Source organism: Condylura cristata, unplaced genomic scaffold (assembly GCF_000260355.1).
Source record: "Condylura cristata isolate star-nosed mole 26May11 unplaced genomic scaffold, ConCri1.0 scaffold00012, whole genome shotgun sequence".
In the NCBI taxonomy this organism is placed as follows: Eukaryota; Metazoa; Chordata; class Mammalia; order Eulipotyphla; family Talpidae; genus Condylura; species Condylura cristata.
This window is the reverse complement of record NW_004567113.1, coordinates 53472537-53485413: the sequence shown is the minus strand read 5'-3', so window position 1 is coordinate 53485413 and position 12877 is coordinate 53472537. Positions and strand designations below refer to the sequence as shown.

Sequence of the window (12877 nt, the reverse complement as noted above, 5' to 3'; positions counted from 1 at the left end):
ACTGTGCATTAACTATTCCCTCAGGCACAATCAAGGCCTTTCCATTTGTTGTAAGAAGAGCTAAGTATGAAGGACACAGCCAGAAATAACATTTATACCTCAACCAAAAACAGAAGCACATTCAGACTCAAAACGATGGTTTTTGCAGCATCTTTTTTTATTAGACACATGTCTACATAGCAAAATAAACTTGAGATAAAAATTCATGGCAACTGTACACCAGCTTTCACCATTCAGACTGGATATCAAAATTCTATCACCTCCATCAACTGAATTTAAATAATGACTTGTAACCTGTGAGTTAGAGGAAGGCGGCCCCCAGACATTAATTAGAACCCAAATGTTAACTATTTTTATGTATTTCATGAATACAGCACAACATTTTTAAAGTTTTTGATTTTTAAGTTTTATATATACATATATACACATAATTTCACAAGTCGACGCATCTGTGCACTCAGTGTACGTTTATGCCTACCAGTCCTCCTCCCATGACCCACAAGTGGGAGACAGGACCTGAGAGACAGGGAGGCGCAGCGCTGCCTGGCACAGGTGCCGCGTGCCTGCAAGCCGAGGCTCCGGGACTGCCTGTTGTACTCCTACATACGCTCCCTCTGCGGTAGGTGGGACTGGCACTTCCACCTTACAGATCAGGATACTGAGGCACAAGTAGGCACGTGGCTTCACCAATACCACGCAGTGGACAAGGGAGCCCACGGCTGAACCTACGTGGTCTCACTGACTAGTCTGTGCCGTCACACTCGGCTCTGTCTCTCCACATTGGGAACACACCAGAAATTAAATAACCGTGGGGAAAATGTAATTTTTCAACTTTTTAAAATTTAAAGTTTGGGTAAAAACGAACAATGTGTGTAGCATAAAATGCTTTTTACAGGATCTTCTGTGCCAGTAACTTGCTAACATCAAGTGAAGCTGTTATTAAACTCCTCTTCCAATGAAAAGCGTGGGCTCAGAGCTCTACAAAAGCTAAACACAAGAAGAGTCTTTCCATTTTATCATCCAAAAGGTCCACGGTTCCATCACTTACCAAGGCAGAGGATAAATGATTCCTAAGCCACTGACAGCAAGCAGTCACTGAGCACTTTCTGTGTACCTGCGGGCACCTGGCAACTCTTAACCAAAGCCAGGCGTGGCTTGTCTCACTAGAGGCAGCGGCAAGCGAGGCAGGGCTGTGTCCTTTCAGGGCACAAGGTTTCCTCTAAAAAAGATGATGCTTTCACAGGAATCACAGTCGAAAGAGCAAAAATTAACAATTAAATCAGAAACTAGAATTTCACCCTAGTTCTTTCCTGCTTGTTCATTTCTCTCAGCCCTTCTATAAGGAGTCTAGGAACTTGGGAAGTTCTCACACTCTTCGTACTTCATCAGACTCAATGCAATAAACTGAAAAGAAACAGAGATGACACACTCAAAACTATAGTAGAGCAAGTTCAAACAATTGAAAGGGACCTGCATTTTAGAACCTGAGGTATTTGCCCACCCTCCGCTTGCCTCTCTTCCCACCAACAGAAGCAGGCTGTGTGTCTCTGACCTTTAAAAGCAACGCCAGAAAGCGGTGACCACATCCACTCCTGCTGCCAGCCCAGCCCTGACTCCCCACCGCTCACCTATACCTATTGCTTCTGTCACCACCTGCGGGTCCCTCCTTCCCTCGGGAGCTCACTCTGCTCAGCTCTTGCTCTTGCTGCCCCACGAACCTGCTCACCAACAGGACACCATCAATTGCCTTTTCAACGCTTAGACTCATCACCATTCTCATTCCTCCATTGACCACCACCCACTTCTCTCAAGCACCTTTACGTGTGGCTTCCAGGACACTGCATTCCCATAGCTTTTCAGCTACTAGTCACATTCCAATTCCTTTACTGATCTCTTCACTTTCCCAGCCTCTATGGCATGGCTGGAGTTAAAGGCTCCATCTCTTCATATACTCACTGCAATGTTAAGTTCACCCAATCTCCAGGCTTCCGATACCATTGACATGCCGCTGACTTGCACTTTATCTTTAAACTTGGACTTGCCCCTGAACTCCAGATGCTTATACCCAGCTACCCACTAGACATCCCACATAGATGCTTCACAGCACCTCAAGTTTAACATGTTCCAAGCCATATTTTTGATCTTCATCCCAAATCTTTCCTCTGGCATGGTTTTTCATCTCATTAAATTGAACCTCAACCTTCCAGATGCTGGCCAAAGATCTTAGCACTGTCTTGCTTCTTGCCTACAAGTCTCTGAGAAAATCTATCATCCCTACCTTCAATATAAATCCAGAAGTCAATACCTCTCACTACTGCCACTGATATCAGGCTGAGCCATGCAACCATTATGTTTCACCCAGGTTATGTCAAAAGTCTTCTCACCGTTTACTTTGCTTCCAATTATACCCACTGTAATATGTTGTCAAGTGATATAACTATGTTGTCAAAACTATAGTGATGCTTTCAAAGTACAAGTTAAATCACTCTACTCAAACCTCTCAGTGGTTTTCCACCTCATAGCGTGAAAGTCAAAGCCCTTTAAATAAACTACAAAGTCTTTCCTAATCTGTCTTCTTCATAGATCCTTTCCTCTTTATATCTAATTTCATCTAGCCCTTTTCACTATTCCCTACATAGCTATATACACACAACTACAAATAGACACAAACACAAGCATGCCTCCTAGGAGTTCCCAGGGAAAAGAAAAAAAAAACACAGCAGGGGCCAGATATCTGGCTCACTCTCTCCTCCTTCCGGTCTCTGTTCAAATGTAATCTTCCCAGACTTTCCCTAACTACCATGTTTTACACAGTAACACACCCTCTGTCGACTTCTCTTTCTCCCTTCCTTGAGTTATCCATCTATACAACATTTTCACCATTAAACACATTACATATTTTACTTTTTTTATGTACCTCCTTTCTTCCTCTACTCCTATAGTTAGATAGGAGCAAAGCTAGGAGCAAAGATGTTTGCCTATCTCTTCATTTAGCCCTTACACCTGGAGAGGCAGTACTGGTCATCATTTTCAGGATATACCTAGCAAATGATAATAATTCAATAAATCTTATTTCTTTTTTATTCCCATTATCAGTAGCAGCAGCAGCATCACCCACCACATGAGTTTGAGCCCACACCAGGGAAGTGTCCCCATGGCATAGCAGACCGACCTCTCCTGTCTCACCTGCTACTCCTCAGCAGTGGATTTCAGTAGATCTGCCTGTTCTGCTCCGCGCTCTGTCTCTGGTCAAGCCTCTGATCCCCTGCACCTCTGGCCTGCACCCCAGTTCTTGTATGCCTAAGTAACTACAAATAAGTCTTTTTTAAAAAAGTGACACATGTGGATGAAATGACAGCACCAGGAAGAAAGCTGAAGTATTCTACCCCTATTCTACTGCTGTTTTAAATCTCTATTGGATTGCTTCACAATCACAGCAGATATAAATTAAATAATTAAAGGGCGTTGGTTAAATTGCATTACTGAAAATTGCAAATCTCCTTGCTACAAATAAATGTTTAACTACATTCCTGAATTTTTTCTTTAATATTAATATTTAGTAATTTCTACTGAAATTCAAATTCAGAGATTCATTATAACAGAAACAAAACTAAGGTGGATCATGCTTTCTTTAGCACTTAATGAACGTTCTCTACCAGATGATTTCATTCATACAGACTATGGGGGGGCTGGGAGGAAAGGAACTGACAAAACTAAACCTAAACAAACTCTAGAAATCTAACTACAGAATTAAGGCTGCTGGAGGGGGAAGAAGGAAGGGATTAAAAACAAAGTGGGGGGGGGGAGCCAAAGGCTTTCGTAAAGGATTATGGGTGCTATGGGTGCCTTGTGGGTGGGAGTGGTATGGTAATATACATCCAAAGAAGCACGAAGCTATCCATTTCAATAAAATAAAAAGTAAAAAGCACTCTTTAACATGACAAAGGTGAAATTATAAAATTACAAAAGAGATTGCTATGACCAAAATACTTATACAAGTCCACCAAAATGAGATCAAACCACAAAAACCTTAATATTTAAGTAAACTATAACACTGTTGAAATGACTTGAAGTAGCCTAACTCAAAAATTAACTATCAAATGACACAATAATATCACTGCAATGAGACAACTTTGATTAACCTTATGAAAAGCACTCATTTGACGTGTTCATCCCCAAGAGTTGCCAAATCATCACCAGTCTGACTGTAAGCTTATGCATCTAATTTGAGGAAACCTCACAGCAACTGAAACTTGAAATGCTGGCCACATGTTCTAAAAGCAGAGTAAGACTGTGAATTGTACGATCTGAATGTGAATGTAAGCGTACATATCAAGATCCTCTCTCATTCAGGATACAGAATGCTACCAGCACCTCCCAGTGAGTAAATAAGCATAGTTCTATTTGACAAATTCACAAAGAGGGAAAGGTTTAAAAAAAAAAATCACACACAATAAGAGCAGAAATAGCAGGTTCATCAGTAAGGGACACTTAGATTTGACATTCAGGGATTGCAAAAAGAACCAAATTATTAAAAGAATGGCGAGAAAGGGAGAATGCTTTAACTGACAATATATAAACACAATGAACTTTTGAAATCATCAAGAGTTTGTATAAATTACGAGCTGCCTAAACTGATAATAATGACTCATTTACTGTTATATTGTAGATGATAACTTTTATACAAGATATTTATCCCTCAAAATAGGAATCAGAGTAAGTGCTACCTAACTTCAGTTTCATACAGCTACTCGCCAAATAAAACAAGATTTTTTGAAGACTCAAAAGAATCACAGGGTAGCAAGTATGTTTATGTAAGTGCCCGTGATGTTTCTCCAGTTGGACATATAACCATCACCTACACATCTCTATTACTGAGAGTAAAGAATAGTCTTTTAAAAGCCTTCCGATAATTTATTGAAAGCAACAGTAAATTTTCAACTTTAAATTTACTTGTTTTACTAATACATTTCCACTGAGTTCAGGGAACACAACTTACAGGGTACATTAAAATGTAACCTTTGAACCTCACAGTGTAAAACATCACTTCCTGGGCAGAGATAGCACTCCAAGAACAATCCATCAATGTTAGGAAGAATATACACTCCAACACTGTTAATTAGTGTTGATGCACTCTTCTCGATGCCCTCATCTGTCATGAGGATTGTTTAAAAATCTGAGTTATTAGTCTTTATTTGGGAAAGGATCTGGTTAATATCTTTAAGAGTAGAAATCACTCATCCATCCACTCTATCCTGGAGCATGATAATTCCTACCCCCAATACAAATTACTGATACCCACCACCCCTCAACCAGCTAAGAAGCAATAAATCAGGAAGAGGGCAGCTCCTATGCAACCTCCATAATTTGTGTTTACAATCTATCCGGCAGAGATGTTAGCTCGTCAAGGAAGCAACAGGCTGATTGATCAGATAGTAGGAGAGCATAGCAGCTTAAAGATAGAAAGTAACACAATGACAAATTAAAAGGCCATATGTGATTTAAAAACATAGATTGAATTTAAAATTTATCTTTAACTATATTAATATCCCTAAATGTTCATTTTGATCTGAAACCCCTCCCCTCCCGAAACAGTGAAAGAAAAACTAAACCTATACTTCAGTGGAGATTGGTTTTTGAAATTAAACATAAAAATAGGAACTTCACATGTAAAGGACAAAAGAGTAGAATTCTACCATTATGTATGTAAAAGTTACAGATAGGAAAAGGAAGCAAAATTCCAAAATAATTTATAGTTAGTCTAAAATCATGACACTAAATTGTTGACAATTTATCTCAAATTGTCATAATACCACTAGAACTTTGAAGTATCCCCCCAAAAGCTCTCTCTCAATAACATTGACTAGGTGAAATTTGGCAGGCCAACTAGACCTGTATGCCAGCTAACAGATCTCTGTATCTACGTATGAATTTTTCCTCATTAGGAAAACCAATTTCCCTGGATAACACATGTCAGGTCATAAACACTTCTAATCGCAACAGTTTTCAGAAAGGCTTTTATTTATCCATTCAGTATTCATTCATTCAGGGACTACCTTAAGTGAGGGGGACCTTGGCTCTCGAAAAGCATAGACTTTAATGGGAAAAGACAGGTAAGAAACACTGCTAATGGCAATAGGCAGATGCAGACAACGGAAACACCATGCTCTGACAGAAAGGGATGGCCTGGCTTGTTTAGATTGAACGGTCAAGGAAAACAACTCTGAGGAGATGACTTGCAGAAGGAGATCAAGGACAAGATGAAGCCAGTCAAACAAAGGCTGGAAGAAAAACCACTGGCAAAAGGAAAAGCCTTAGGTAATAAATTTGGAGGGGAAAAAGGAAACTGTGCCCCAGAAGAGTGGGAAGGAGGCAGGAGCAGCTTGTCCAAGAGCGGGTAAAGCTGGACATGCAGTTTGGATTCAAGGGAGAGCGCTGAGGCGGGGGAGCAGCCCTTAGGGCCCAGGGGCCAGGACACCAGGCACCAGGCCCTGTGTATGCCCCTGACGTGCAGAGGTAACTGCAGCTGGGGATATAACTGCTTCCGGTCTCAGGTGCCTGGGTCTGTGTCCTGTCAGAAGTCTCACTCCTGCTGAGGCTCTAAGTAACCATCAAGGCTCAGCAAAACCCTCTGAAAGACAAGAAACGAGATGACATACCCTGTTCCCCATCTTAACAGTTAACTGTCAGGACTTACTTTTACCTCACTCAGGGAAAGAAATGCCTTCCATGAAGATTTGGTCATAACTGTACTTATTAATCTCAACAACCACAGCAAAGGAAAGACAGTCAAGTATTTAAAAATTCTGAAAATGGGAGGAAAAAATGAATAAAATTAAGACCTCACTTGGCAGATTCCAATCATTCTAAAGCACTCTCCCCAGCAACCTTTGTCAAATTAGCAAAGGCTAGCTGAGTAGGCATGGCTGGCCTCGAGAGTGCTGGCTGAGTGAACTGCCCTACCCAACACATGGTATGAGAACCATCAATACAGGAGAAAAAAAAAATACATCTAGTAAAATGGTGACAGTAATTCTCTGAAAGTTATTTCCTTCAGACCCCTTCTGTACAACATCTAGTTCATCTCTACTGGTCTGTAACTTGTGGTCACGCAAATTCTTGAAGCTCTAGTGAGTTATTTTCAAAGGCTATTATGATTAATAGAAATAATAATTAATAGTTATTGAGCAACTAGTATGTTTAACACTACATACTTAGTGCTTTTCAAGCATTATCTCATTTAATCTTTAAACCAATTTTATCAGAAACTGTTATCCTTATTTCCAGATGAGAAAATTGAAGTCTAAACACATAAAGCTCTCTGATGTCACATGACCAGTTAGTGAAGAAACAGAGCTTGTAAGCAAATTCTGTCTAAAAATCAACTCAGTACTTCCCTGGATGGAGCTGGAAGGGATCATGCTTAGTGAAATAAGCCAGAAAGGATAGGAAAAACTCAGGGTGATTTTACTTATAGGTGGAATCTAGGGGACCCAAATAAAGGATTGGGCTGTGGGAGGTGGGGGAGGGAGTAATTATAACAAAGTGAAAAATCAAAATCACAGGCAACTGTAAGCCAGAGATGTTCTTTGAGGGGAGGAGAAAACTGGATCAAAGGAAGAGTAAGAAGAGCACAAGGGACTGTGATGATGGCACATGGTGGGAATTTCTTAGGGACCATACACGAGATGATAAGGCATGCACTGCATAAAATGAAGAATGATGTAAAAAATATATAAAATATTAAAAGAAAATAAAATCATAAATAGTGCAAAGAGTACAAACTAGTACTTTATAACCACTCTGAACACAACACAGAATAAAATATACTTAAAAGTATACAGAACTAAAGTAATTCATTAACCCCTAATTCCATCTATTCTATCCTTCCACTGGCCATTTCAGTAACTTACTCTACATACTCTATACTTAAACAAAATAAGCCCATAGTTCATTTTTACGTAAGTGTATCCTTAATCTTCAACCCAAATTTCTGAGTGTACTATATTCTAAAAATTAAACAAAGCAAGTAAATTTATAACTACCAATTATAAGCTTTTAATAACATAACAAATGCTCATACATATACACCATGGTATGAAAATTTTCTAAATTTTAGCTAAAAGACAGTTACTACTGCCAATTATTTCCACACCCTACATATTTACTTTCTGTTAAGTAGCAAAAAGGAGGACATAATATGATTAAGAAAAATCACTTTCAGGCAAACAATGACTATATGTAGGAAATGAACATAATTATCTAGTTTCAGATGTCTTCCCATAATTTTGTTTTGCTTTATCCTTAACCAACATGTAAAGTCTTTGCTAGTTCCTTTGCTTTTTAACATATTTATATCTCCAAGAAAGAAAATGTTTACAAACTACTATATTAATGTAATATCATTTAGAAATATAAATTGTAAGATCTTGCATTCCACAACCACATGAAATCAGGTCAGTGACAGATTATGCCATAAATAAGATCCAGGAAAATATTCATACATATGCTCTTCATTTTAAATACATAACATTCTGTCTGACAGGAATTGATTCTGCTCTGAGTATATATTCTAAATATATACAAGCCAAGGATCATGGGCCCGCCCCGGTGGCACAGTGGGGTAAAGCACAGCACTACAAAGCTAGCAGCAGCTGCTTCAGCACAAGTTCTATCCCTGGCCAGGGAGTGACCCACATGGCGCAGCAGACCTCTCCTGGCCACCCACTGCTCCCCTCAGCAGTGTACTTTGTCAATCTGCCTGTTCTGCTCCCCACTCTGCCTCTGGTGAATCCTCTCACCCCCCACACCTCTGGCCCAGTACTGAATGCATAAATAAATAAATCTTATTTAAAAAAAAGAAAAGAAAAGAAAGGAACTAAGGGACTAGACTAAGCCAAAAGGAAAAAAACTCTTGACTTTCATGCTATTAAATCTCAAATCAAATATAACACTGCATTACCATTTTGCATTAAATTCCTATAACTTACAACATAAAAGTCTGTTTCTAAAACCTAGGGATGGCATCACCACCATAGCCCGACAGCCCACGTAGCCTGTACCCTGTCTTGCGAGTGACCCATGACAGATGCCTTACACGAGAGCATAAGCGCAACATAACGAATCTACTTCTACACCAGGACACCACTACTCCAGATGCTGGTTAGATTATAGCCTGAGAGAAATAAAAGCAAGTCCCTTCCCTTTCCCCTTCCTATTCTACTATTTCCCAAAAGGTGATGGGAAACTTACAATTAAGCACAAACTAAGCCATAATGTAAGCCTATGTGTCAGTAACACGGTAAGAAATTGTTTCATAAGCTAAAAAGCTATACTAAGAATGTGTACCTGAGATCACCAGAACTTACGATTTGAAATAAAGCATTTCAATGAATTGGAAAACATCTGACTCACTCAGAGTTATTTACAAAGCAGATGAGTAAATTTTAACTAAAATTTTTAAAAAACTATCTTTTACCAAAAACCATTTTGGGATATGTAACACTGTTTTATAGAATGTATTATAACACTTGTTATTTTAACTCTTTAGACAAGAATTCTTCAGAGAAATACTATTCATACCTATTTTGTAAAGGTTTTAAAGTAAAGTTAGGATTTATTAAATGTAAATCTAAGTGTGCAAAATTACATAATGAAGGAATCTCACTTTGGTCCTACAGGAAGTACCATTTCCTAAATAATTAGAGACCAAAAATTCACTGACTTTTAAAGACCTTTGGAGAAGATAATTCTCTTGGTAGTATACTTGGGTATTGACTTAACGCTTGCAGTCAGGAAACAGTTCCTGACTTAAACCCTCCATGGTATAATTTGAATTCATTTTCTCTTTTTCTGACCTCAAATAAGTGGTAGAAAATTAGCTCATATCACAATATTTTATACATTGAAAACACTTTATGAAGGTCTCCTTTTCCAGGTAACTGCACTACAGGACTATAAACCAAATAACAGTCCTGGTCCTGGACTCAGTGTCTCCATTTTTATATGTTATATATGCCATAGCCCCATAGACAGAGCTCAAAAGTTACTCACCATCATGTTTACCAAACATTATTCCTCTCCCAATATATTACATTCTTTCTCAAAAAAATCTGTATTTCAGAAAAAGGCATCAAAACTTCAGAAAACTTTATGAGATGGGGACAATACAGGCAAAGTTCCACACAGACACACTGCTTCCTTCTCTAGTGCCAGGATCATTTAATGAGATGGATCTCAAAGTCTCTGGGGCACAACTGAAGCTGCAGAGCAATACCATGAAATCTACAGCTGTGTTGCTGTTCTTAAATAGTCCACACTGCTTCCTTAGGCCCCGGCAAGCCAAACACACACTGTCAAAAGAGAACTTACCTTAACAGGAGTTGGCCTAAGCAACACTTACAAGGTAGATCACACATCATAACTGTTACTGAAATGAATGTGCACGTCTTTAGGAGTTTTCTGCTCAAACTATTTGTTCACTCCAGAGAAGCCGAACTTATGTTTCAAAAATCAATTTTTTTAGGAATTTAAAAGTATAAGATAGGTACATAAACTTCACTATACATAACAAGCATGAATAACTTACTTTTATTGCCTACTAAGGCAACCAGTGGCTGAGTTTCTGACTCCTCGCTCACTTTCTTCACCACGGTATACCAGTCTTCTAAATTTTCAAAACTCTGATAATTTGTAATATCATATACCAAAAGGATCCCCTGTCAAAAAGAGTTAGAGAATATTTGTAATGCACAACTTGTAACAAATTAATGTTGTCTTCTCTTAAGGTTCAAGTATATTTTGTAGAGTATAAAACTGCAAATGCAGACTGTTTTATATACTAACTGATCTCGAATCCACTACTAGCAAACAATACTGAATTTTTTCATTCAAAATAAATTCAACAATTAAGATGAAATGCAAGCAAAAGAATATTATCAAATTATAAATGGTTCCCAATTAAATACATAAATTGTGCTTGGTAAATTATAATAAATACAAAATTGTATCTTAAGAGTTGGAAAAGTTGCAAGATCTACAATCCTGCTTGTCATTTTCATGAGGTCAAACATTTAAACCTTTCAGTAAGTTGCCATCTGCTGCTGCTCTTTTTAAATATTTTCAAAAATGGAGATTCCATAACATCTCTCAATAGTCAATTTCAGCATTTAACACAATTTTCTTTCAATGAAATAAGTCGATTTCCTCTTTGGGTCCTCTGTGCATTTCAAGAAAGACACGAGAGTATCCTCCTTATACTAACCCGTCATGCACTTGAAGGTGGTTAAGTAACTCCTTTTGCTCGCCTTTCCAGAAAAAATAAACTCAATTCCTTAAACTTGCCTCAAAAGACCTATTTTCTATCCTTTAATCATAGTTGTTGGTTCTTCCCAAGGCACACTATATACAGTTTCTTGACATCCTTTTTAAATTGAGGATTGTAAAACTGGACATGATACTGTAATAAGAGCCTGAAAAAGCCAAATACAACAGAGGGATTGCTTCCTGCCTCATATATATCATATTCCTCCTAATATATCCCATTATTTTGTGTGGGAAGGAGAAGAAGTATCTATACACACAAAAATAACAGCGCCACATTCTTGAGTCTCATCCAATTTGTGGTCAGACACTTAATACAAAGCTCTGTGCACAGTATAAGTCTGGACACTCCCAGCATTTATGTCACCTCTAGGTTTTAACATAAATGTTGACTACACTTTCACACCTACAATGCACTGGACAGATATCTAGCTAAATGATGTTAACGGTTAAGTGAATCAAGGTCAGAAGGAATATAAATCCAACTTTACATCCATTCATTCATTCTACAAACAACCACCTGTCAGCTACACACCAAGCATTCTGCTAGATGTCAGCAATGCTGTCAATTCCATAAAGCTTTGCAATTCAGAGTCTTGCATCAAAGCCACGAACATTAATAGGCAAATACACAGCACAAAAGTCAGTCAGTGATAGAATGATATTACCAGTCAACTGACACAGAACATAAAGGGGTGGGCTGGGGAGAGTTGAGCTAAATCATGTGCCAATTTTGTGGTGTAAATTTCCCTTGTAGCCATGTCCAAGTTATCTGTCACTGCTCTAAACAAAGAGCTGGGCAGGGCCCCACTCTAAAGCAGCTCCACAGATACAAATAATTTCAAGAGCACACATAACAGAAATATATAGTAAAATAAATACTAAGGGGATGCATTTGAACATACAATGCTTTTGTTCTTAATGTAATTTATCAGCCTATATATATTTTAATCATGGATGAATGTAGCAACTGGCTCACAAAAATTCCTGAAAACTTAAGAACTGACTGACCAAGCCAGCTCTAGCATTCTACCATTATGACCTACATCGTGTTCTTTTATTAAACTACACTTGACTCTCTTAACCTGTCAAGGTCTCAGGTTGTTTGCCTCTAACGTCAGATCAGTAAGGTAAGTAGCCTCTAAGATCCTTTCAGTTTAAATATTCTCTAATTTTTATGCAACACTATTTGATTCATTTCAAAAACTCAGACATCTATTTCTGCCTGTCTTCCCAAATGTTCTAAAAGAGCAGCCCTCTTTAAAATAAGCAGCATATTCCCCTGTCCTTCTTAAGAATAATGCCTGGAACAGACCTCTGCAGAAGGGTAGAATTCACTGTGTGATCCCACTCTTGGCTGATGTCTGTGATACCAAAAGGGCTCTGCCTGGATAAGGCCGCTGCTGGGCTGCAGCCTTGGCTCTACCAGCCACGGGCCCTGGGCAACACTTCTACCGTCCACCTTTAAAATATTGCCATGCCTTGATGGCACATGGGTGACTTGGTGATGGGAAACCCGCGGGGATTACAATTGAGATGGAAAAAAAAATGTACA

The 12877-nt window shown here is 38.6% G+C and overlaps 1 protein-coding gene across 1 annotated transcript in view; it reads right to left on the bottom strand.

Annotated features, from left to right (window-relative positions):
• Positions 1-12877, bottom strand: part of RAB28 (RAB28, member RAS oncogene family) — a 56326-nt gene that overhangs the window by 24420 nt on the left and 19029 nt on the right. The window contains exon 4 of the mRNA XM_004681404.2: positions 10589-10718. Within this exon, the coding sequence (XP_004681461.1) occupies positions 10589-10718 (130 nt within the window). The remainder of the gene's footprint in view (positions 1-10588; positions 10719-12877) is intronic.